Source organism: Gasterosteus aculeatus, chromosome 21 (genome assembly GCF_964276395.1).
Source record: "Gasterosteus aculeatus chromosome 21, fGasAcu3.hap1.1, whole genome shotgun sequence".
In the NCBI taxonomy this organism is placed as follows: domain Eukaryota; kingdom Metazoa; phylum Chordata; class Actinopteri; order Perciformes; family Gasterosteidae; genus Gasterosteus; species Gasterosteus aculeatus.
In genome coordinates this window covers 133,961-160,847 of record NC_135708.1, presented here as the reverse complement: position 1 = coordinate 160,847, position 26,887 = coordinate 133,961, and the positions used below count along the sequence as shown (strand labels likewise).

The 26,887-nt window shown below is 45.0% G+C and overlaps 1 protein-coding gene across 4 annotated transcripts; it reads right to left on the bottom strand.

Annotated features, from left to right (window-relative positions):
• Window positions 1–1,691: 1,691 nt before the first annotated feature.
• On the bottom strand, window positions 1,692–26,887 carry abcd3a (ATP-binding cassette, sub-family D (ALD), member 3a). Of its 4 annotated transcripts, none has more exons than XM_040166629.2 (23): window positions 26,688–26,887; window positions 26,271–26,301; window positions 26,090–26,188; window positions 23,755–23,843; window positions 22,845–22,914; window positions 21,932–22,029; window positions 20,687–20,810; window positions 20,522–20,578; window positions 14,376–14,518; window positions 14,222–14,291; window positions 13,898–13,967; window positions 13,293–13,390; window positions 13,009–13,100; window positions 11,216–11,307; window positions 11,054–11,126; window positions 10,899–10,962; window positions 10,733–10,810; window positions 10,584–10,649; window positions 9,838–9,927; window positions 9,627–9,746; window positions 7,983–8,087; window positions 3,119–3,175; window positions 1,692–2,982 (listed from the first exon to the last, which is right to left on the bottom strand). In XM_040166629.2, exons 1-23 carry the CDS (start codon window positions 26,795–26,797, stop codon window positions 2,905–2,907), a joined length of 1,974 nt encoding a protein of 657 aa, XP_040022563.2. In that variant the 5' UTR covers window positions 26,798–26,887; the 3' UTR covers window positions 1,692–2,904. The 4 variants fall into 4 exon arrangements, with proteins under 4 accessions (XP_040022563.2, XP_077952775.1, XP_077952776.1 ...); XM_078096649.1 differs by lacking the exon at window positions 22,845–22,914 and adding an exon at window positions 23,184–23,253 and having other exon boundaries at window positions 26,688–26,881; XM_078096650.1 differs by lacking the exon at window positions 22,845–22,914 and adding an exon at window positions 23,184–23,253 and having other exon boundaries at window positions 26,271–26,298; window positions 26,688–26,874.

The following is a 26,887-nucleotide window of genomic DNA, read 5'->3' as shown; positions in this document are numbered from 1 at the left end:
CATTCAGAACAGAACATTAGACCTCAACATTAGACAGTAGTTTCTTCCCTTCACAGGATTATAACTCTAGAATCCACAATTTGCAATCTGTGGACAGTAAATTGGATCTTTCTCTTTTGGATAAACCATAAATACCATTGCGCCGAAATGGTGGAACGCGCTCTCTGAAGACATCAGGACCGCAGAGAGCCTTCACATCTTCCGCCGCAAACTAAAGACACACCTCTTCAGACTCTACCTCGACTAAAGACTAACAAATTGTAGCACTTAAATTGTACTTGTAACATCACTCATCTATAGCAAATTGTAAATTGGCTTATTTGAGGAAATTGCACTTTCTTGTTTCTTGTTCTCCTGAGTTTGTACCCTATGGTTGAATGCACTTATTGTACGTCGCTTTGGATAAAAGCGTCAGCTAAATGACATGTAATGTAATGTAAATGTAAATAAATACACATGTACACCAGTCATGTACACCAGAGAGATTAAAACTACCTGAAAACATAACTTGTAGTTGATGTGCAACTTTTTCATGTTAGATTTGAGGGCCGACCCGCTGGAACCCCACATTTTGGGAAGGATTATTGTCAATATAAAATAATCCAATCCAATGTAGGATTATATTCGGCCCCTTCTTTAAACTTTCCCTTCATACAATTCCAAAGGTCTTTTTCTCCCTCATTGAGAACTTGTTGAGGACAAAACAAGCGTTTATGATCGTCTTATCTAAAGCAACTTCTCAAACAGATCTGTGAAAATCTGCAGACCTGAAATCTGCTGCAACACGTTCAGAGCCGGGCAGACGAGAACATTTACTAATCCGCAGCAATCGTATTGGGTGGTTACCTGGATTGGTGCCGAGTGCCAATTTTAATCAGTTAAAATGAGTCTTTTTTCAGAACTACTGTACATTTTGCTGCTCCACTGAATGTGTACCAGCTTTGTCCGCTACACATTCTTGACACCATTGATGGAGAAGTGACTGAATGCAACTCCAACGCTGTATGTATGACGCATTCAGCCTTCTCCAAACTGAACATGGACTTGATCTATAGTTGCTGGTACTGAGACTGTCCATGACTGGAGCCTCAGAGCTCCATCTTGCCACCAAGTGAAACTACTTCCTGTATTACGTACGATGAGTTACTTATTCATGTCTTTGTTTCATTGGACTTTGTAAACTGAGATATTTTGTTGCATAACTCCCCGATTGACAGTTAATTTAACCAATCGTCATGACGATGCGGTCTGATGAGCAGAGTGGGTGAACAACACGCACTAACAGCATGACCGATGCGCTCCGTGCTCTGCTCAGGTGAACATTCTCCACTGAATGGACCGCACTTGTATTTGTCTTCTCTTCAGACCACTCAGACTCAGCTGTCCACTCCCTGATGACAGGCGCTACCTTACAGTGACACCTAACGTTCACACACTGTAGTCACACCTACGGGAGCAACGGGGGGTTTAAATGTCCCGAGGACACATGGATTTGCACCCTCTTATTTCTTGTATTCCATCTGAACATTGACATTTATAGATATAGACATGGATCAAAAATATCTGTACGTGGGTAAAAAATGATTTGCTTCTAAATCAATGTTCCACTCCTTTAAGGGAGGAAGGGGACTCATAGTGCCACTAAAGGTAGAACCTTGGCACAAGAGCCAGGCACACACACACACACACACTTTTATTAACAGTTTAATGTATTAAGAGTGAGCTCATTACAGCATCATAACCAATATAAACCATGTTATCACCGAGGCTGCTTCTTTACATTTTTAATTCCTCATCAATGTCTCAGAGCAGAGGGATGTCGTCTGTACATTAGTGGACATAAGTCATCTATACACTCGAGCCAGTTCTCAGCTACATGTCAAATCAGTATCAACACAGTAGTCCAACATCAATATACATTTCATACAAACTTCCAATTTCCGTTCCTTTGAACTGCACGGACAAATAATCAACAACCTAGTTTGTAAAGCTGAGCCCATCTGAGCAAAGAGGGGCTGGTATTCATGTTGCCCCCCCACCACAGCTTGAAGCCATGTTGCTTTGTTCCAATCACAATCAATAGTCGGCCTTTGACTCGTGGATGAAAGCTCAGTCGGGTCAGAGCAGCTGCCACATAAACCCAAAGTTCATTTGCCGTCTCTCTATTATGGAGCAATGGCAAAGAAAAGGGGATGAAGCAACATGTTTAGTGGGTTAGTGGGGTTTTTTTGTCAAAAGAGCCAAATGTCAAAGTTAAACTGTATTGAAAGTGTTCTCTGATCACAAATCCTTTTGCAGAGATCCAACTGGAACTAAGTCATTTTGTCCCCAATTGAATGCAGGCGTGTCGGCCGTCATTTGACTCATCATTCACCCCCTTTACTGCCATGTTATTGGGTCAGCACTTCACCATGTGATGTTTACAAGTCTCCTTACGTCAGGAGAGTTTTCTGTACTCGGTGGGATCTCTACACCATTAACACCATTTATTTTTGAATGAGCAGAAGTAGCAGGTAAGCCGGTCATCGTCACATAACTCGGACTACTTTAAGGTGTCTAGATCATTAACAGTTTCTCTGTTATTTCTAGGGAATTCCAATCATTCCCAGCTTTAATAAGAACCAACAAGGGATACTAACGTTAGTAATAATGTCGTGGCAGGCACAGATGATTAGAACGATGTCGTACATTTCTACCGTCACTCACACATGTTACGTGTGTAAAACGACTTACACGTTGGCAAAATAAATAACGTTTGTTTTTCCAATTGCACCGAACGAATCCATGATTAGTATGGACTAAAGTGATGATTTAAATAACAAAGAAAGGAAACGTGATTATAAACATTATTTTCTAGAAGTGCAAATCATTAGTGGGCTGGTTTTATTGAGCAGCAGCAGCCACTTAAGAGCCAAACTCCACGGTTTCCTCCGAGATGGGCTTGAACTCGTAGTTTCCTCTCCCGTCCATGTGGAGATAATACTTGATGACAGAGTAAAAGAAGAGTCAGTAGGAGGCGGCAGCATGCTCACAGGTACAAGCTAAGCACATGTGTCGTGATAATCCGATCAATAGAAAGCAGCATTACTGTGTGAATGAGAGCAGGAAGCATCCTTACCTCGTGGTGCTTCCACAGAGACTTTCTATGGGACACTGTGAACAGGGTGATGCCCACCTGAGGATCAAAGGACACACAGCTAGTACCGGCCTACAAACACACCACCCTCCTCTACGGGATGGGAGGCCACGAATGGGCCGACCCAGAGACAAAGACACTGACTTTGATTAGCAGATGATTAATGCGTCTCTGCTGCCACAGCAACAGGTTAGATCCAAAACCCAGTACTACCATTTGTAGATCAAGCTACAATACATTTGACTCCAAATGATCAAAAGCTGAGCTGCTCGCTGTTTCCATCTGATGGAAGCTGCTTAGGAATCAGGAAACATTTAATGCCAAAATATGTCAAACATACAAGGAATTTGTCTTGGCAGTTGGTGCGTGACAGTAGACAGACAAGACAACAGTGCACAGGTAATAAAATAAAATGAAATGCTAATGCAATGGGTTAGTAGAATAAGGCTGTGGGTTAGTATAAAACAAGAAGTTAGTTAAAAATGTAAAATATTAAAAAAGTAAAAAAATATATTAAGGATAAAGTGCACTAGCGAAGAAGTAACAAAGTGACGACAAAGTGATGAATTACAGTGAAAGTGACATGTGCAGTATGAGGGGGAGTGACCGGTGGAGTGTTATAGTCAGTCAGTGGGGGACCGGGCTCTGTTGATGAGAAGAAACTGTTGGTGTGGCGGGAGGTCTTAGTCCTGATGGACCTCAGCCTCCTGCCAGATGGAAGGGGCACAAACAGGTTTTGTCCGAGGTGAGAGGGGTCGGCTACCATCTTTTTAGCTGCTTCAGAGACCTGGAAGCGAACAAGTCCTGCAGGGACGGCAGATTGCAGCCGATCAGCCTCTCTGCAGAGCGGAGGACACGCTGCAGCCTGCCCTTGTCCTTGGCTGTGGCTGCAGCGTACCAGACGCTGATGGAGGAGCAGAGGATGGACTCCATGATGGCCGTGTAGAAGTGGACCATCATCGTCTTTGGCAGGTTGAGTTTCTTCAGCTGCCTCAGGAAGAACAACCTCTGCTGAGCCTTCTTGGTGATGGAGCTGATGTTCAGCTCCCACTTGAGGTCCTGGGTGATGATGGAGCCCAGGAAACGGAAGGAATCCACAATAGTGACTGGGGAGTCACACAGGGTGATGGGGGAGGTTGGGGCTCTGTTCCTCCTGAAATCCACAACCATCTCCACTGTCTTTAGAGCGTTGAGCTCCATGTTGTTCTGGCTGCACCACGACACCAGATGGTCAGACTCCCACCTGTAGGCGGACTCGTCCCCACCAGAGATCAGTCCAATGAGGGTGGTGTCATCCACAAACTTCAGGAGCTTGACGGACTGGTGGCTGGAGGAGCAGCTGTTGGTGTACAGGGAGAAGAGCAGAGGGGAAAGAACGCAGCCTTGGGGGGAACCGGTGCTGATGGTCCGAGAGGCTGAGACATGTTTCCCCAGCTTCACGTGCTGCTTCCTGTCAGACAGGAAGTCTGTGATCCACTTGCAGGTGGAGTCGGGCGGTGCAGCTGGGAGAGTTTGTCCTGCAGCAGAGACGGGATGATAGTGTTAAAAGCAGAGCTGAAGTCCACAAACAGGATCCTGGCGTAGGTTCCTGGGGAGTCCAGATGCTGGAGGATGTAGTGGAGGGCCATGTTGACAGCATCGTCCACAGACCTGTTGGCTCTGTAGGCGAACTGCAGGGGGTCCAGGAGGGGGTCGGTGAGGGACTTCAGGTGGGTCAGGACTAGCCATTCAAAAGACTTGATGACTACAGAGGTCAGGGCGACGGGCCTGCAGTCATTGAGTCCTGTGATCCTGGGCTTCTTGGGGACAGGGATGATGGTGGAGGCCTTGAAGCAGGCTGGTACGTGGCAGGTCTCCAGGGAGGTGTTGAAGATGTCAGTGAACACCGGAGACAGCTGGTCAGCACAATGCTTCAGGGTGTGAGGGGAGACGGAGTCCGGACCGGCTGCCTTACGGGGATTTAGTCTTCTAAAGAGCCGGTTAACGTCTCTCTCCAGAATAGAGAGGGTTGTTGCTGGTGGGGGAGGGGAAGGTGATATAGATGAAGAGGCGTGAGCACCTGATGGGCTGGGGGAGGGAGGGGAGGGGGACTGCAGCAGGTTGGTGGAGCTGTGGGGGATGGGAACAGGACATTGTCTTTCAAATCTGCAGTAGAACTCGTTCAGCTCGTCTGCCAGGCGGAGGTCATTCATGGAGTGGGGGGTTTTTGGCTTGTAGTTGGTGAGGTGTTTGTCTCCAGACCGAAGCAGAGTCACTTGCTGAGAACTGTTGTTGGAGTTTCTCAGAGTACAGTCGTTTAGCGTCTCTCACCGCTTTGCTAAACTTGTATTTTGCCTCTGTGTACAAGTCTTTGTCCCCGCTCCTAAATGCCTGATCCTTCTGCAGGCGTAGTGTTCTGAGCTCCGCTGTGAACCAGGGTTTGTCGTTGTTGTAACTCACCCTGGTGCATGATGGTACACAGCTGTCCTCACAGAAGCCGATGTAGGAAGTTACAGCCTCTCAGGAAACATTTATTAGCCAAAATATGTCAAACATACAAGGAATTTGTCTTGGCGGTTAGTGCGCGACAGTAGACAGACAAGACAACAGTGCACAAGTAATAAAATAGAGTGGAATGAAATGCTAATGCAATGGGTTAGTAATTGTGAACTCTGTGAACTCATCCAGACTGTCAGTAGTCGTCCTGAAAACATCCCAGTCTGTGCAGTCAAAGCACTGGTCCACCTCTTGAATTCCCTCAGCACAGGTTTGCAGAGCTTTAGTTTCTGCCTGTATGCAGGAATCAGATGGACCATGACGTGGTCAGAGTGTCCCAGTGCAGCACGAGGGACGGCGTGATGAGCCCTGCTTACTGTGGTGTAACAGTGATCCAGCGTGTTCTCCTCTCTGGTGGGGCATTTAATAAACTGTCTGTATTTAGGAAGTTCATGGGTGAGATTTCCTTTGTTAAAGTCCCCGAGGACAATAACTAAAGAGTCCGGGTTGGTCCGCTCCACACGCCGTATCTGGTCGGCGAGTGCCCGCTGTGCCTCGTGCACGTTGCCCGCCGGCGGCATGTAAACACCGACCAGGATGAATGAAGCAAACTCACGGGGGGAATAAAAGGGTTTGCAGATCAGGAGAACAGTGTTGTAGGATCACCGTTACGTCGTTGCACCAGCTGCTGTTGGAGTAGAAGCAGATTCCTCCACCCTTCGTCTTGCCGGAGAGCTCCGTGTCGCGGTCCGCTCGGAGCAGCTGAAGCCCGCCAGCTGGAGCGCGGAGTCCGTCATCGATCCGCAGAGCCACGTCTCCGTGAAGCACAAGACGGAGGATGTAGAGAAGTCTCCGTCTCTCCTCATCAGCAGCTGAATTTCGTCCAGTTTGTTGCACAGTGAGCGCACGTTGGAGAGAAAGATGCCTGGCAGCGGAGTGCGAGAACCACGCCTGCGGAGTCTCACAGCGAGCCGGCCCGTTTTCCTCTCCTACGCCGTCTCACCGCGTGACGAAAGGTGAGCGCACCTTTGACTAGAATGTCCAGTAATTCCACGGAAGAAAGCAGGGAAGTTGGAAGTAACTCCGCTGGAGTTGTTCCACGGATGTTCAAGAGCTCATCTCTGGTGAAAGAGCTCCGGGAATCGCAGCAGCAAACGTAATTAACCACAAAAACAACAAAAACGAAGCGCACCGAAGCACCGTGGCGGCCATCAACGGCGCCATCTTACTACTACTGCTGCTCTGGCCTTTGAACATTTAGGGGTCTTTGCAGAGTTACGGGGGCAATTAGTGCCATAATGATATGTGTCATTCAAGGTAAAGTGGTATTATCTTTTAAGAAATCTGTTTAGGGGGGATGTGTGAAAGATGCCCGAGGCCCAGCTGAGACAGTGTAGTTCCAGGGTGGTCATGTGATGTTGACCTTTGACTGGTTGGGGCCGACGGGGTAAAGTACAGATCTTATCTAATTGCAGAATCCAGCATACGACATGCTGTGTCCAACTACTACATCGTTAATGTCTGGAGCGCACAGTTTGAGCTTGTCCATACGCTAGAAAGGTCACATCTCACCACATGTTCCATAGGAGGTTTTTCATATAATAGAAACTGGTTGTTATTGATGGCTGATTTAAGGATTATTTTTCACGCTTTGATTTTTCACTCACTTTGCACACATGGTGAAATTAGGCATCTGATTTTTATGAGTTACAGGTTTAATTGAAATTTGACACGTTGCTCTACAAAAAAAGCCTCTTGGACTCCGAAGCTCCGCCCCCCAAAATGTAAATTGTTAGCAAACTCCTACACGCTCCGATTAACACCACATGTGCTCCTTGATGTCTCATTGCATTCAGACGACAGCCTCCCTGAGGGGCGGGGCCTGTCCATCAGCAGTCATCACATGTAAACTGTCCCCTGGATATGTGGACATATGGAACATTCCTAGAGCTTTTTATGTCATTCAACCCACTGCAGGGTGATACTGTGTGTGTGTGCAAACCGCCCCACCTTTACATGTTTTTTTTTGTTTTTTTAAGCACCCCAGTCCTTTCAATACCAGTTCTAATAAAGCGTCCCCACGTTTAGGTAATGCAGAAAACAGGAGTGCTGCAGAAATATGGCAGCCGCTGTACGACACAGAGCTGAATGTGAGTGAGATTTATACTGTTACTTTTTGTTAAACCACTTGTGTATCATATTCAGGGTGGTTAATAGTTTACAAAGCCCAAGAGGAAATAAGAAAATGAGTCTTTTGTCTGCCGCTGCCAGTATAGAGCTTTGATTTGTGTGTTTGCGTTGCTGAACAAGTAAAAACAACAATACATCATGTGCTATGCAAACAATGAAGACGTGTATTTGTGGGACGTACCGTCCTGCAGTGGCTGTAGATGAAATCCTCCACATCCACACTCACTGCACTGGTGCACTCGTCAAGAATGGCAAACTGGGGTTTGTGGTAGAAGAGCCGGGCCATCTGCATATGTGAAGGGAAACAGACACAACTAGTAAATAGAAAGTGAATACAGTTGGTCCTTTGCTGTGAGGAGCCATACCGTTCTTGATGAACTGATTGGGACAGATTGATAGACCAAATCAAGTGCCAGAAGTAGTGACGTAACGGACCCCTGATGATCCGTACGGATCCCTTTTACATGTGAACGGGTGATTAATGACACTTTAATGAAGTTAAGGTTCAATAATTCAGTAAGTTACATGTGCAGAAAATGTAAAGCACTCTGAGGCTAATTTGTCATTTATTATTTTGGGCTATAAAACCCGACATCCCGACCTCTGACCTCTCCGCTCTGCATGTGATAAACTGCTTGTTCCTCCTCACTGAGAGCAAAACACTCCACTAGATCTCCACTCTTTGCTGTCCTGCTCCTAAATGGTGGAAGGAGGTCTCTGAAGACATCAGGACCACAGAGAGCCTTCACATCTTCAGACTAAAGACACACCTCTTCACACTCTACCTCCACCAACACACTAACTACCTGTAGCACTTACATTGGACTTATAATGGTTCTTATCTACAGCAAGTTGTAAAGCGGCTTATTTGATGAAATCACACTTTCTTGTTTCTTGTTCTTCTGACTTTGTGTCCTTATGGTTGAAATGTTCTTATTGTAAGTGGCTTTGGATAAAAGGGTCAGATAAATGACATGTGATGTGATGTAATGACATGTGATGTAATGAAGAGAAGACAGACAGTTTATAGAGACTTGCTCCAAATGGCAAAACCTTTTGTGCGAATGCATGTTAATAAATACATTTGACTGATTTTCAGTGGAGGCCTTTGTCAGTGGGTTTAACTTAACTTACTTAAGGCGGTCATATCCAAACTTAAATATCTGTATCAAACAAAGAACTCAGAGCAGTTAACAGCAGTCTTTCATCCGGACCCAAGGCAGGATTGGATTCCCAATCTCGACCACTTTAGCTTAGTAACAGGGAGCCGTATTACTGAACACGGTGACAAATAATAATCGGTAAATATGGATCAGCAATGAGCTAAAAAGCTGTACAATTGTGCCATTATACAAGGTTTGCTTCCGCGCTGATATGATCCAAAGCGTCAGTCACTTTCCTTTGACCACCACCAAGTATTACATGATGGTCCAGGGTTCAGGGTCCATGGCAGTGTGCGCTGGGAGAGGTCCACACCGACCCGACTGGGACTGCCACAATAACTACTTGTTGTGCAATACGTAGCACCAAAATGAATTGCGATGAACCGTATTATTGTAATTTTTAGACCCGTTTATGCCGTGATTACATACATACTGACAATAGCGAAATAACACAACTCTGCTCTTTCAAAGAACAAAGAACATTTAGACATTAGAACCTCAATGTGAAAAATATAAATATTGCCCCTGCAGAATAAATGAAATAAAACCAATAAATAAGAAATACACCTTTGTATTTGCAGAGCATGCGATAAGTCAATGCATGGACTATCTGAGAATCAATGTTCAACCTGAAGGACTAAGGAGAGTTAGTGAGTCCTTACAGCCATCCTCTGCTTCTCTCCTCCACTGAGCACATCCATCCAGTCCTGGACTGAGTCCCAGCTGCCCTCCCTGTCCAGGATGTGACCCAGCTGCACGTTGTCCAGATACTCTTTCAATATCTGGACACACAGACCAGACGATGCCAGTCATTAGAAACACACACACACACGGGCTGTGACAGTGTGTGTGTGTGTGTGTGTTGTGTCTCACGTGGTCGGGGATGCCTTTCTGCTGCTGATCTTCATGGGTGTCGGGGTAGATGACCTGGTCCCTCAGAGAACCCAGAGTCATGTAAGGCCTCTGCACAAAACAGCACTTATTAAAAAGAGTCATTGAAGTAAACATCACTGTGTGATGTGTGATTTTATCTGTGGAAGTTTGCTTATGGATTAATATATTTATAAACATGTTTCTTTATTTATTGTTTGTCTATCAAACATATCGGTGTCAATGTGAATATGATAATATACATCTATGTGCTATTGGCTGCAGTTTGCTCATGTTTCAGTTCAGATCAATTACATCCTTTTCCCCTGTATTTGTAATAGGATTATTGACCATATGTGTACATGCAGGGCTGTCAATAGATTAAAACAAATGAATCACACATTAATCGCGATGAATGAACATAGCATAATAGCGCAATTGTGCTCTTTCAAAAAACAAAGAACATTTTATTCTTCAGAATATTTAGACATTAGAACGCCTTAGAGTATCGTTGGACGGCTGTGTTTCTAGTGCCAACAATGTCCCCACATTTAGCCAGGACGCTTTCAAACCACTGTGTGCCACGCAGAGTAACGTTAGATGTTGAGATGGAGGTAGCCTAGCAGCTAGCTTAGCGTTCTCTGATAACTAACTGGCTGCGGCTTCGTTTCCGGGTTTCCGGCTGCGTTACGTGGCATTAATCTGGGCCACATTAAACGCATCGATGGAGTGAAGCTGGAGATATTTACCTGTGGAACGTAGAAGAGCTTCCCTCTCTCAGGTTTGGTCAGGCGTCCTCCAAACAGAGGCCACAGCTTTCAAAGGACATTCAGTTGCTTTGTTTATGCCCAAATAGAAATCTGCACGCACAACATATGTACTTGTAGTGGTTTCTCACCTCTCCCAGCACTCTGAACAGCGAGCTCTTTCCACAGCCATTTGGTCCGCACACCAGAACGTTGGTGCCAGACCTCACCTACAGAGGGCAGAGAAACACTGGATGATGGGATACAACATAACACAATCGCATTCATTTCTTCATCAACTGGGTCAGCATCCTTTACCTCAAATGTGAGGTCTCTGATCAGGACGTCTCCGTTGGGCGTTGCCAGGGGTGCATGGTCGAATCTGCAAAAGCAAATGTTGCTTTAAATCTGAGCTCCTGAACAAAAGTCAATGATGTGCCACTGCACATTGCAGCACAGGATAAGGGACCTACTTGATGAGGTTATCTCTGTTGATAATGAGACCACTCCCAGGCACCAGTACCAGTTTCTCTGCCGTGTCGGATTCTATTGGGAATGAAATATACAAAAATTGTGTTCAACGCTTTGCCTCTCATTTGGGTCACATATGTCATTGTGATCAGAGTGCCGTGTACCCTTCTCCTGCTGGGACACCATGGTGCGTTCATATTTGCCAGCATTCAGGTCCCTCAAGACTTTCATCAGTTCAGTGATACGAGATGTAAATCTGTTAAGGACATACGCATGAGTACAAAAACATTTGACTTCATCAGGACAGATCACAGCTCTGTCTCAAATGGACCTCCAGGGCCTCCTTCTCAGATTGTGGTGAATTTGAGGTGTAGCTGCCCCGCCTCTGGCTCCGTCACAGCCGCTTTATTTATGATGGAGCAGCTTGCATCTCGGAAGAGTGAAATTAACTTTCAAGTTATTGCTGCTTGTATTGAAAAATGCAGTTAGAAAAACAAAGCAAGATGGCAGCGTCTCTCATGCGCGCTCTTGTACTTTCTGTCTATTTGTCCCGTCTCCAGCCTTTCCTCTGATCGCATTCAGCAGGGAGGAGCTTTATATATATCTATACACCGCCGTACTTCATCGCTCTGGAAAGGTTCACAGAGCTCTTGGTTGGAGAAGCAGCTGCTCTACTCGGCTTTAACGGATTGTTCATAACAAACATCCTGTTTGAGTGACTTGATTCCCAAACAAAGGTACTGATGGACAGGTGGCACTGTGAAGGTGGCTCCTGTCATCAGTGTGTGAATGGGTGAATGGAAGGTAGTGATGGACAGGTGGCACTGTGAAGGTAGCTCCTGTCATCAGTGTGTGAATGGAAGGTAGTGATGGACAGGTGGCACTGTGAAGGTGGCTCCTGTCATCAGTGTGTGAATGGAAGGTAGTGATGGACAGGTGGCACTGTGAAGGTGGCTCCTGTCATCAGTGTGTGAATGGAAGGTAGTGATGGACAGGTGGCACTGTGAAGGTGGCTCCTGTCATCAGTGGGTGAATGGAAGGTAGTGATGGACAGGTGGCACTGTGAAGGTAGCTCCTGTCATCAGTGTGTGAATGGGTGAATGCTGACATGTAGTAATAAAGAGCTTTGAGGAGTATTCGAGAGAGTATTTGGAAAGATTCTGACGGTATCCGTAATGTGATAGTATCGCTTTTTCAAGTAAACACATTAATTCATTGACCCCGAAAAGCATCGCGGCTAACTGAACAGTGTTCGTTAGCTTGTTCGTTCGTTAGCGTGTTCATTTGTTAGCTTGTTAGCGTGTTCGCTCATTAGCGCGTTCGTTTGTTAGTGTTATTTTCAGAAACCAAAAACCTTCCTAACAGACTGAGCTCCTCTGTTGGACACAAGTTGTGTTGGTGCATCTCGGGTCTCTCCTTGTTCCTCTTGTTTCGCTCTTTTCTGTGTTTTCATGTAGCAACAGAGTTACTTGTTGTTTTGAGCTGTACCCAGCATGCAGTTCGGCAATTTTTAGTGTTACAAATTGTTTATGTGTCACAAGCTGTTGTGTCGTGGTGTTTTACCCAGTAGATTTGATTGATTCTCACCTAGGGACCTCTGTTGCAGTCTAAGAATTCTTTGACCTATGACCTGGGCTCCGTTTCCAGAAGCGAGTTTAGTGGAAACTCAGAGTTTGTTAACCCTGAGATGAGGGATACTCTGGCTTGTCTCTTTCCCAAAAAGGAGGTGACTAAAGCTCAGGGTCACTTTACACATATGAACACAATAAGATGTTACGTTAAAGACTAAAGTGTTTACTGGAACATGTCGCGTCCTTTTCCGGACGATCCTGTTGATTAAATATTAATAGAAAGGTCAAACAAATCAGGGATGTTTAGATATTTGCCTCTCATGGCCAATTGTTATCCAGTTTTGTGGGACCGGCAGGTAATATGATATATATTGTGGAACACTCACCCTGAGAGACGGGTCATCTCTCTGCCTGCCAGTACGATCCTGCCCAGCGCCTGAGACAGTCTCAGGAGCATCCTCCCACTCTGGTAGTAATCCTACAGGCACATCAGTGACACCTCAGAGCCCCAAAAGGCAGCACTGCAAAGCATCCTCCTGGACGCTTTCCACCAGGGAGCCACGTGTGGCATCATTGTAATAAGCATCGACATTGGAGAGCAATTCCATTCGTAGTCAGACTGATGTCTTAGCATTATTTCACATGTGTGTGTGTGTGTGATTTCTCTGACCTCGAGAAGCTCAGAGTGCGTGCTGTGCAGGTGTCGGGGATGTGACGGGGTGAGGAAAGGCCGGCTAACCACCAAGTAGCCTACTACAGTGGCCACGTCTGCACGGGAGGACATGTGGACATTTTAGAAACACAAAAACACTCTAATGCTTATATTCACACACATTGTAATCTGACTAGATGTTTGACATGTGAAACGTAGGCCACCTGGCCGCTACTGGCACAGATGTCAGACCAAGGACAATCAACACTATGGTCCCCATACACTCTGACCGCGGACTGTCCTACAGAGACACGGGCTGAATAAGACAAGCTGCAGCTGTTCAGGGAGGAAAAAAGGGTTATAGGAAAGTAGTGTATTCGGTTTACATAAACGTTTGTTGTATTCAGGCAATAGATGGAAATATTAATTGCTTATAGATGACTCACACCATGAATATCACGGGAAAGTCAATAGAAAATAGTAAATTAAATTACTTTATCGGTTTATTCATTTTTTGACTTGGTTTTGCTCGCAATTCTTTTCTACAACTTAATGTTGTTTGTAGCTGGGACAAGGGACACTGGTACAACCCGAATAAAAGACAGAAAGACATATCTACTTACATTTGGCAATCATGCTGTCCACAAATCCCATCGAGCAGCGAAAGAAGATAAAGTTATGCAAGTGGTCCACCTGCAAGGAGAGAAGGGACGTTCCTCTGTAAAGCAGCTTTAAGGTGCACTTAGCAGGAAGCCCGCTTTGAGGCGAGCAGCCCTTTCTCTCCCTTTTTGACACTGAGTTGGTGGTGGGACTTAATGGTCAGACCTTGTAGTGCTCCAGGCAGTCACATAGCAGAAACCAGCTGACGTTACATTGTCTTCTGAGGGGAAACCATTACACGGTGTGGTCACTGGTGCAACAAACAGAGTCCTGATTTATGTACCCACCAGCTTCTTGAATGTGCTGTAAATGGTCTGCTTTTCTCTGGTGTTCCCATTGTAGAATGCAATCTCCTCACTTTAGGGAAAGAGAAAAGATGAATGCGGCGTCGTGGCACCAGCTGTGCAGTACTGGCGCTGTAGCAGTGGAGGCCGTGCCAACCTGTTGGTGATGAGGCGGGAGTTGACGAAGCGGTACTCGCCCTCGTAGCGCTGCTCGGTGACGGTCATCCTGCCTATGGGCCTTCTCAGTCTGGTCAGGAAGAGGCCTGAGATGAGCAGGTAGCTCATCATGACGGCTGGGCCCTAAGTAGGAGACACACCAAGTCATTCCTACATGCAGCGTTTGGTCCTCTAAACAAGGAAACCAGGGTCAATATCAATTGGAGAAAAGCGGCTTTCATGTCAAAAGTGAAAACTATTTACTCAAAACTAATGTTAATTGATTAAAAATATACAGTGTAAAATGCATTTGGCAGGAATACTCTCGTTAACTAAAATTTACTAACATCTTTTACCATTGGGTTCGATTTGACCCCAGCAATTTAAACACCCACAAAACAATTCAAATTTTCCCCAAGTTTATGTATCGTTTGTTAAATAAAAGCATCACCCACTGCCTTAAACATCCGGGAATAGCCGTTAAGTGACTACGGGGAACTACTGTTCAGGTGGCTCCCCAGTGTTCACCTGCACATTCCAGGCTCAGCTACACTCGCTAGCAGAGTTTATATTTTCACTTTCAGGGCGAAGGAACGCAGATACAGCTGTCACTCATGATTCCACTCCCCTCCCAGGTGATACCCCGCCCCCTACGCCACATCAGGGTCAAAAGTGGTGGTTCTATCTGATGGTGGTTGTCCCTGCAATATTGGAATCATTTCTGTTTTAAGAATTGAATGTATTGTTCATCTTTAACATTGTTCATTCTGCACACATGACATCCATTGTAGTCTGTCCATCCCGGGAGTGGGATCCTCCTCTGACGTTCTCACTAAGGTTTCTATCCCGTTTTCCCCATGAAGGGTTTTTCCTGTGCAGATGGACAGAGGATGTCGCATGTGTACAGACTGTAAAGCCCTCTGAGGCAAAATTGTAATTTGCAATTCTGGGCTATACAAAATAAAATGATTTGAAAAAAACCCACTTTTTTTTGTTTTTGGATCTGAGAGAAAAGCTACAATCTGCAACTGAAAAATACAGTGAGTATCAAAAAATAAATACAAGTCAAGAATGAAAAAAAAATATATATAAATACTTATAAAAAAACTTATTTTCATTTTGAATACATTGTTGTATTTTTCAATGTTCAACAACAAAACACATTTGTTTTTCAAATGAACAAAACCTTTGACCTGGATTTGGCTGCAGACACATGCTGCCCATATTTCCATGCCATATTTGGCCTGTTTGCTGGGAACGTATTGTCTGAAACGCCACAGTCCCATACGCTCTCGTCGGCTCTGCCTTCCTCGGTCATCAAAGTGTATGACACGGCAGGTGTTCAGAGGCATGGTGGCCCCTCCAGTGTCAGCAGCCCAAAGGCTTGCTGTTTTTTTGCCTTGTGACTTGTACTCTCCTGCCAACGTAGACTGCAAGTTGGTCACATCCAACTTTCTAACTCCCCACACACGCCTGCCCTCTACATTTGTCATCTCAAGTGTCAAATGTCATCAAGTAAATCCTTTTGATTGATGCTCAAAAGCTGATTTGAGGTTATGGACGTGGCTGACAGCGTACCTGTGGGACCGGCAACATTTCGATGACATTAGAAGCAAAGTCTACCTGTTGTTCAGATGGGGGAACGGACCATAAGAACTTTTCCCTTTGTCATCAGAGGACAACGCCTCATAATCAGGATACTCCTCGACATCATCCCCCGTTAACACACCAAACCCAAATTGATTCAAATGTTTACTATTTGATAATGATTTTGTATCTGACCTGTAGACGAACGTACATGTTTTATACAGCTAAAACAGCCTGTGGCCAAAGAATATTGATGCGTACAGCACATTGAAAACACCAGCTGTCCCCATTAAGTTAGGAAAAGTCATTTAAAAAAAAAAGTCATTTATAGACGGTCCTATTAAAGTTACGGTTTACCTCCCTGCCTGAGGGGGTTGCTGTTATTATCTGCATTGCTTAGTGATTGGACGTCGGTGTATAAGAGGGATCCTGTCGGTGCCAGCCCGCCCCTAATGCCGGTCTCTCCAGCCTCCAACCGGGCCATGCTGCACCTCACAGATCTTTGGGTGGTGGGGTTAGCAAGGGGGTCGGCAGTGGTAGGGGTGAGACGCCCTTTTGTTTGACCATGTATTCTCTTGTTTTTGGGTAAGGCGATAGGTAAGAAACCTGTACTTTTGTTTGTTCCTTTGTGTGGTCTAGGGAAGTTAGGTGACCTGCACACATTGTTTTGGTTGTTGTTTTGGGCCACGCTCACCCTGAAGGGACCTCATGGCCCCGTACTTACAATAAAGAACAATTGTAAACGATAATGCTGCAGCATTGCACGTGGAAAAGGCATGCGTTTCGATAAATGGTGTCAATCCAGTAAAGCTACGGCACAGTAAAGCACAGCTGTGGGAGCGGACGTTGTTGGAAGAGTTCAGAAAGTGGCTGCAGGAGCACATCGTCTTGTATTTGACTGAGCAGAGTAACGATAGTTGCTGAGGCGGCTGTCCTGGAGAATGAGTTTGTCCTGACTCAAGTGTTTTCCCATCTTCTGTGCAGCGCGGGCCGCCGGTACCTATTGTATATAAAGCACGGTCGCTTGACAATTTCCGACGTGGTAACTTCTCGTCCCCGACGGGAGCGCTTTTATTGTCATGAACCGGGCCACTTCATTGCAAGCTGCCTGATATTACAGCAAAAGGAAAAATCTTCTGTTGTCAGGCTAATTCAGAGGCTGTCAAAAACGAGTCGGTTTGAGCTTCGGACAGAGGAACCGCAAAAAATTGACGATTCTTTTAAGCCCTTTTGTGTTTGGCAGTAGAGAGAAGTCAGCTAATTATCGCTCAACTAGCGGACAGTACTCTAGCTGCCTGGTTGTCGGCTGCCCGGGATCAGAAAGGTGAAAGGTGAAAGCGGTAGTGTATATGTATGATGAGCGGGTCTTGTTGCGTCAGTGGCTCCGGTGTCTAGGGCGGAGTTTGATGTGGTTACCCAGGTCGTTGTACAGAAAGAGTTTAGGTCCCAGGTACTAAGTTTAGCCCATGACCACCACCCGTCCAGACATTTGGGAATAACAAAAACATACCATCGTATACTCAGTTCTTTTTTTTGGCCAGGGTTGAAATCCAATGTTGCCAAATATTGTCGATCTTGTGGTATTTGCCAACTGACAGGAAAACCAAATCAGGTTATTCCTCCTGGCCCTTTACGTCCGATCCCGATAATGGGTGAACGCTTTGAGCATGTCATAGTGGACTGTGGAGGCCCCCTACCAAAGACCAAGGCTGGGCATCAGTACATGCTTACTGTGATGTGCGTCGCTTCACGTTTTCCCGAGGCTGTGCCGTTGCGCTCCTTGAAAGCGAAGGCAGTAGTGAAAGCCTTGGATAAATTATTTTCCACCTTCGGATTGCCAAAATGCATTCAAGTGGATCAAGGGTCTAACTTCATGTCTAAGATGTTTTACACAGGTCATGGCGGAGTTGACGGTTAAGCATCAGGACTCCAGTGTATACCACCCAGAGAGTCCAACAAGGACTGGGATGAGGGCTTGCCACTGCTACTGTTCACCATTCATGAAACTACTCGGATTTAGTCCGGCTGAGTTAGTGTTTGGACACACGATGCGCGGCCCCCTACAACTGCTGCAAGACAGGCCGGAAAACAACGGTATGACAGGAAAACTTTCGGATGTAGTTTTCTTACAGGAAACCGGGTGATGGTCTTGTTGCCTGTGGTTGGCTCCTGTCTCCAGCCTAAATTCTGTGGGCCTTATGAGGTTAAGCGACAATTAAGTGCTACGGATTATGTAATTAAATGCCGGATCGTAAGAAAAAGTCTCTGGTGGCCCCAACCTGCCATCAGCAGTGCCCGGGTCGAGTATCTCCCCTGTGGTGAGTGAGGTGACACCCCCACACCGTTCAGAGGGGAACGGATTGTGTGAGCCTCTTGTCTCGGTTCCGCGTCCCCACCTAAAGAACACCCCCATTTTGGGTAGACTAGAAGGTATATGTTGGTTCATAGTGAAATGGAGATCCCCTGAGAGCAGTTGATCGGTGTATGTAGTATGAAAACTAGTGCTGCAATTGAGCGGCGAGAAACGTGCTGCAGGCTGCATCACATCTGTGCAAGGACTTTGAATTAACCCTGTGGCGGCAAACATTTACATCACGTTTGGTGTGAACGCAGCGTGAGACTGCTGCAGTGGAGCGGGCGGACACACCGAGAAAGACCCCGATCTCTAATTGGACATGTTCATTTTTAATATCTTCCAAATGGAGTCGATGGAACCAAAGTTGTTATTATTAACCACTAATGTCTTTTGAAATACACACAGGACGTGAGAACTAACTGCTCCATAGTGGAACTCTTTATTCAGGTAAGCCAGCCTCCCACAGGTTGCTCCCCTCACCTGAATTCGCCTGGGTCCTAAGGCCCTGTAGGTAATGCTTCTAATAAACATCAATATGCATTATGAATGCAGCAATATACATTTATAACAAGTACAACTACTGAACAGAGACTGTTAATTCTGCTCCCCAATATCAGAAAAACGTGACTGTATGTGGGCGTGTGTCCATGAGTAAGGTGCTGCAAGACAGCCATGTGCTGTACTAGTGATTTAAGGTATGCTGGGAACTTTTTAGTGCACCGGCTGGTGAGAATAGCTTGGGTCTGATTTGATTGCATTCACGTTTAAGTTCCGTTAGTAGATCAATCATTAAGGGGGGGGGGGGGGGGGGACCAAGACATTAAACGCTTCAGTGGAAATGCTTCTCAGCAACAGGCCCTGGAAGTCTTGTAATGGTAGCGGGTCGAACATGAAAGCACGAAGATATCACCCAATCCAGGAGGATGATGTGACTGATCGGATTTATTTCCAGCAAGTGTTCAGGAAAAGAATCTACTAAATGCAGGGGGTGAATATTTAAGCAATTGTTTCCCTCCCTTTATCTTCTAACAATATTAATTTGTAAAAACCTAATGATATTGAACATGATTTTAATAATACTTTTAATATCCACTGCATGTCATATGATGCCATCCATTTCAGAATTAGAGCTGTGAGATTTGCTTCAACCATGTTGACATTCCAATTCTAAATCAATATTTGAATGCTGCAAAGGTTCTTCTTTCCTTTTCTGCATGCAGATTGCTAACAGTACTATATGCCATTGTTTGTTGACTGTTGTGATCCAAACATTTCTAAAAACAAATTGTGCGTTCACACCAAAAGGGAAGCGAATTATTCACGCAAGTAGATTCCATGTAAAGTCAATGCACAGAGGCGTCTGGTCGCGAATGAGGCGACACGAAGGACGCGACGCATGGGACGCGAAAAAGCGTAACGAGCGAAGCGAATAAATCGCTCTTTCGCCCATAGTAGAAATGTTTCACTTTTGGGCAAAATAGTCGCCTGACGCTTTCTATCGAAAGCCAATCAGCGTTGAGATGCTCCCCTCGTCACGCACCGAGCCGACACAACAGGTCATCAGACCGGCTGCTGGGCCGCCTGCAGCAGCGCTGGAAGCCGCAGTCATCCAGACGCACTTCCTGGAGGCGTTGGTGAAATTCAAGCTGTGTGCAGTGACGGATGATGTCATGAACCCAAACACAACAGTTTGTGTAATTCACACAACAAATAAAGAGCCGAAATTGTGCTTATTGCCATTTATTGCCATGGTGGAAACGATAACTGTCTTTACGGAGACACGTAACGGAGATAAGCCACGCCCCCTTCCAGGCACGAATGAAGCGGAATACACCGCTTCGCTTCTGGTGTGAACGTACCGTAAAGCGGTGTCAAGTCTAGACATCAATAAGTTAGATTGGGATATAATTTTCCCTTGAACTATTAAGGGAAGAACAAAATCCCATCAGTCAGATTCTGCAGGATCAATGAATGAATTATTAACTGTTATTGCCACTTTGGATGGTGGGTGGCCTTTACCTCAGTATTTAGTTACATTATTTTATTAATGCTATTAAATCTCCCTGCCGATTTGTATTGGAATTCAATTTCCCAATGGCATTAATGAAAAGTTATTTCAGCTTTTTGAGCACTTTAACAACCTTAATACAAATGTAGTTCTTGAACACCACATGAAGAGATCACGTAGGACATATTCTACTCACCTGAGCACCGATGGCACTTGTCAGCTTAAAGATGTACAGAACGATATCCAACAGAGGCTGAAGGACACACACAGGACAGACCCTTTCAAAACAATACTCAAACTCAACTTCTACAATGGGCTTACAGAGGGGATTCTTTCACAGCATTTATTTGAAGTCTGGTACCTTGCTGAGGTTGGAGTAGAGGTCCACCACACTGTTGCAGAATTTCTCCACATCCTGTGTCAGTAGCTGGTCTGCATTGGCTATCCGGTTGTCCAGGTTTCCCATCTTGTAGTAGGTGAAACCTCTGGAGAGCCAAAGCACATGATCAAACAAACAGACCCGTGTCCTGGTTGTGACTTGTGAACAGTGAGAGACCTGCATATATGTCCAGCTATATCAAGGGACACTATATGGTAGACAATGAAGCAAGAGGGGTTGAAAGGTTTTACATGGATCCTGGTGAGGAAAAGTGTGGTGGATGAAACGGGGGGAAAGGTACCAATAATGCGCCTAATGTTTACGCCGTGAGGTCAAACACCCATCACTGAATTAAAGCCAAAAGCACTTGCCAATTAAAAAAGTTTGTGCTTCTTTGGACGAAAAGATACTTTCCAGTTGTGGTTCTCCCTCCGTCAGCCAAACCACAGCTGCATCATTTTATAGTGAGTAAAGTAGGAGTAGTGTATTGCACTCATAAGGTGATTCAAAGACAGTGACCAACGAACTTTAAAACTACCACAGCTTAATCGCAATTAAGTAATTTCTGGAAATAATGTCGTAACGCGTTAACCTGCTCAGCACTCATCTTCTCTTTTACTCATGTGTCTTCTAACAAGATGGATTTTTGTGTGATCTACCGCGAGTTTCCAGCTACCGTGCAAAGTGTACCAACTCTAGCTTCATTGCTTTGCTGTATTTGATAAACGACATAACAGATGGAATGAGCTCCTCTGTCTCCCTCTCCCTTTATAATAAGAATTACCATCTCATTAATGTGCATCACTAACTTCCACGGAGTACTTGTGCTTCCTGTCATCATAAACCAACATTACCCTTTCCTAAAGTTCTATCTGATGGCGGCGGTTCTATCTGGTGGCGGTTGTCCCTGCAGTGGTCCTGCCGTACACCTGCTTACTACTCCCAATATTTGAATCATTTCTGTCAGAGGAACTGAATGTATTGTTCATCTTCTACATTGTTCATTCTGTCCACACGACATCATCGTAGTCTGTCCATCAGGAGACGGATCCTCCTCTGACGTTCTTCCCTTTGGAAGGGTTTTTCATTTCATTTTCCTGTGCCGATGTGAGGATTTGTCGCATGTGTACAGACTGTAAAGCCCTCTGAGGCAAATTAAAATGCATCTGAATAATGAGAAGATGGCGTAGGACTGGGATGCAGCTTCGGTATTGCTGTGATACTCACTGCAGGTACTGGTCGTACAAGTTCTTAGTGAGTCTCTCACGGAACCTCAGCTTCAGCTCGTAGAGACCCAGCTTCAGGAAGTTGTTCACCAAGGCTATCTGAAACCACCAGTCACACCAAACAGACATGAGCTCTATGCTACAGTGCAGTACTATTCAAAACCATATCGTATTCATGCACATTGTGGCTTTGGTTGTTCAATTAGAAGCATACAAAAACATGCAGCAGAGGGACAATTTGAACAATGTTATGCTGCCAATAATTGATTTTATTCTAATGGTCCACAAACGTCAGATCAGTCTCAATATTAATGAATGTCCACTGAAAAAGGCACAAATATATTTTGTGATTGTCTCTACCAAAATAAATTATCCAACAGAAATCGCATGTAAGGATTGAAAAATACTTCCATCAAAACCAAACATGGATGTTGTTGAACCCGCAATGAAAAAGGTATTTTGCACCTTCAAAGTACTAAGCATTGTTTTGTTCATCAAATGGGAAAAAGTCTACTTAAGTCTATTTGAATTCCAGTTCGTTATGGAACAAAATGGAAGAAGTCACAGGGAGGTGAATACTTGTGCAAGGCACAGTTCGAATCACAAAATACATTTCCATAAATACACTTACTAAGATTGACTCTGATCTGAGTATCCGTGTATAAACTGTGTGCAACAGAGTGTCATTAAACACACAATGAGCTACACTGTTCCATGAACGAAGCGCGCCTTACCATTTAACATTGCAGGATACAAAAGGTACAGTTGCAATATAGTAATAGGTTATGCTTATTGATCTGAAAGTAATTCAACATTCTTTCCATTCTTCTGTACACAACCAAAAGGATGAGAAGCCCACAACTATGTGCAGGACTATCAACGGACACTGAAGACAATAAAATAAAGGCACTTACAAGTGGCATGACTTTGACAAAGCTGAACAAGAAGGCCTTGAAATCTTTTGACGAGCGCCCGATAATCGCACTGCAAAGCACAACATGCACAGAGACGAGCAGGTATTGGTTAATCATTAGTGGGACTGATGGTTCCTATTCCCATCAAAGCAACAGTGTACTGGGTCTAGAGTACATTGATTTGTCAGCTTCACATGCTAACGTTTTGAGGTTAGCGGAAGCCAAGTGTTGTTTGGCTCGGAGGAGAACGTAGAGCACCGGCAGTGAGTGATGAATTACTATTCCCGAGCACGCTGTTCAAACGCCAGTGTTAGTGTAAGAACACTGTTGGCCAGTTACCCCGGGTATCACTGATATGTAGGAATAAAAGTGCTTCTTGAACAGACGGATGTCTCTGCCTATAATACCGCTGTGGAGAATGGAAAGTCAGCAGTGACGGCACAGGATCACACAAAAACTGCCACAAACGAATAATATATCATACATATTTTCTTTTGACAAACTTCCCTTTGCAGCAAAACATGTTTGTCCTCCACACCACAGGCACGTCTGATGAACCCTCGAGCTTTCAGAACTCATTTCGGATTGTTGTACCAAAAGTCTACACTGATCTGATCAAGATCAGAGATTGTGCCCAAACACACTGGATGATGATGATGATGATTATTATCATCGAATCACCGGTAACTTCAATTTGGAGTGAAAGGATAAAAAGTCAGAAACGCTGACCGGCCAGTTGAACCCCCCCCCCCCCCGAAGAAACTCACCCAAACGATTCACATGGATTTCAAAAGGTATAAACATGGATCAGGCCTGACATATAAGCCAGAAGCGGCCAACGGCTGCTACGTGGTGACAACATTAAAGCCCCAACAAGTTCATTGAAGCGCTCATTGAAAGCCCTTGAGACCTTTCGATCATGGTGCCATTCTGGATCATCCAGACGTCACAGTAGGTCCTGGTCACCAGCATGGCAGCGATAAGGATGAGGTAGCCAGTCTGTGGAGGACAACAACAAACGGGCTGTAAAACAGATTATTCAGCCGTTTATCGGGCTGCCCTTGCTCATATCTACTGATCGGATAAGACCGAGTGTCCTTGCCCTGTGGAGCGGACTTATATGGGTCAAAGGACTCTGCTGTCTGGACAACTAGAGTTGATGACATATTTGAGGCTGGTTCCACTTCAGATAAAGAACTAACAAAACCAAAAAAAAATGGCATTTTGGGGAAATGTATTTCTACAGCCTTCTTTCCATTATAATCATACCAGTCATGTAGATGGGTGTCTGGTTGAAGCCATTTTCTTGTGTTGTGTTTTGCTTTTCTGGCATTTACACTCATTTAGTACTTAGTTTGAATAATTTGTGGATTTTTCAAAAAAAAGTCCATAAATAAATTCACCCGATTAAAATGTATTTAATTGTTAAAACAAATAGTCACTAACTCCTTTCGAGCAACCGTTAGTTGCCATTACAAACATGACCGTTAGCCAACATGTTTGGTGTAAACTTTGATATTTCATGCGCCATGACTCGAGTGGTTGATTCAGGTGGACATGCTACCATTTGTTGGCCAAACATCATGGATCCATATCAGCCCTCTAACCACCCGTATCTAGCAAGGAGACGACACAGATTAACGTCGACCTCTTAGCAAAACGTCATGTTGCCAATGCTGTGCGTCTCTTGCATGGACCATTTTCTCTAGGCTACTGAAACGCGATTCACAAGTTACGTTCAGACTAACATTAATGGCAGTACTGCCCCTTAGCGCTTAACTACTGATTAGCCCATACCCTACAACCAATTGGTTTGGGTGGAGGTCAATGCCATTTCAGAATATTTCCCTGTTTAAAATGAGCCTTCTAGCCATTGGAAGCAGGGCAGACAGCCCTTTGCCATTCTTACCACTCTGGTTAGTATTCAGAATAACACCGTGGTTGGGTTGCTTAATCACGGCTCTTTGCCTGTTGCCTTGACATCACATCCTTTTCTTTCCCCTAACAAATGTACTTTTATATTAATTTGCAATGCATTTTCAGTGTGTGGGGGGGGGGCTGTTATTATGGTAGGGGAAACACTGTAGGTGTTCTTTTGCATCTCCTTCAACCATGGATGACAATGCTGTGTGAGATGTGGAAGTGCCCATTGGAAGATGATTCAGCAGATTGTGACACCGAGGACTATAGACAGGATCCTTTGACTAGCCGAGAATCACGTCTCGTCTGGGTTTCAACTCTGCTTCATGAAAGCTTTTAAGAAATGTCCTGTTTAATGATTTGACACCGGTGTCGAGTAAAACACAGATGATGCCATCTGATAACTGCCGTTGTACAAGTCAAGGCTTCGGGACTAAACAAAGTGAAGGAGCTTCCATGTCCATCTTATCCTGTCGTACATCACCAGTCTCACAAGTGGTTTTGGTGGTGCACCCTCAGCTGAAGCATTGCTGTAAACAGGGAACCACTTCAGACACTACTTTTGCTATAAATGTGTTCCAAAGTCTGAAAATCGCCGTGTAACCTTAAGAATTGTCACTACCGAACACATACTCTCTTCAACGAGGTAAACTCTATGCATGTATGTTTTCAAGTGAGTACACCTCTTCAAAGATGGGTATGCAAGAAGTGCCTTACATTAGTTTATTCATCAGTGTGAAAAGAGGTTTTAATTATTTGATTAGTTCATGTTGAAGGATTTTTCGAAATGTGTTGATTAATAAAGCATTACTGTTTTAATATAAATGTAGGTTTATCTGACACTCCTCAGCACCTGAATCAAGTACAAGGTTACAACCTACTTGTCGTTGCTCAGCAGCGTTGGCCACGAGGTAAATATGACAGAAACTAAATGATACATGGAGGCGGGAGAAGGAATGAAAGAAGGCATTCTGAACGGGGTGAACAGGTCGGTGCTGCGTGGGTTTTGACTTTTAATAACCCCTCAGAGCTTCAGTCTTTTTAAACAGTCAAAATATAAGCTGTTAACGGTTAAGTGCTAAGGGAGCAACATCCTACTTCTAACAACAGAAGCAGCCTGATTTTATCAAATAAAATAATTCCCCAAAGCCCTGATTTACCTTTTCATATAACAAAGTCACAAGATGTGTTCAGCATTGATGGATATGATCGATCCTCGACTCTGAAATACCAAGCCTCCCCTTCTTATTTTGCAGAGTGAGTGTGTGTGTGAAGCGCCTGGAGACAATATCATGTCAGGTCGGGCCTGTCGCTCAATGTCCCACCTCCTTGCAGACAAGTCGAGGTACCAAGATCCGCAAGATCTCGAAGATCCTGGAGAAGAAAACCTTGTCCACGGCTGCACGGTCTTTCCTGCCTTCTTTCTGAATGAAGAGAGGAAGCAAAGGTCTGTGATACAGCAACTCATCATGACAACTCTTCCATCACACGCCAGAATCCACACACCTCGTTCAGCACGTCGGAGCCTCCTTTTCTGCTGCGGAGAAAGAGCCACAATAGATCAGCTGCGGCTGGAGAGAAACGCTGCGCACACACAACTGAGGACATAACTATATATATATATATATATATATATATATAGTTATATATATATACACACACACACACATCTCTTAAGGCATTATAACGTATTGTAACGCTAAGGAAGCACATTCGTCACACAGCTCTCGCTCAGCGGATCGCAGCCGTGTCACTTATATGACCAGTGATCTGTACTAAAGGACGGAAGCGGGTTCACGACCCAAGCGGCAGGTTGCAGTCACCGGTCGTTCCCAATGGAGAGCTAGCAGCGGCTACTTAGCGCCCAGCTAGCCGTCCCCAACTCACTAAAAGCAGCGTGTCGTGCGCTTCAGGGCCGCTTACCCGTCCCGGTGAGCCGCCCTCCTCCTCCGCTTCAGCAGGTACAGCGCCAGCAATATGCCGCCGGCTACGGACGAGTTCTTTGCGGTCAGATATTTGCTGAAAGTCGCCATGTTCCTGACACAACGACCAAGTGACACTTTGGTTTAGTTCGCTGGAGGTTGGTACACAGCCCAGTTGCATTCTGGGAGTCTTCTTCTTCG

What these genes read in the sequence shown, in the direction of transcription:
- abcd3a (XM_040166629.2), bottom strand. Translation starts at nt 26,797, where the DNA reads ATGGCGACTTTCAGCAAATATCTGACCGCAAAGAACTCGTCCGTAGCC. An exon ending in CTCGACTTGTCTGCAAGGAG is followed by an intron (nt 23,844 to 26,089) that starts GTGGGACATTGA and finishes TGTCCTCCACAG; the next exon opens with ACTGGCTACCTCATCCTTAT. An exon ending in TCTACAGCCACTGCAGGACG is followed by an intron (nt 3,176 to 7,982) that starts GTACGTCCCACA and finishes TTTGATCCTCAG; the next exon opens with GTGGGCATCACCCTGTTCAC.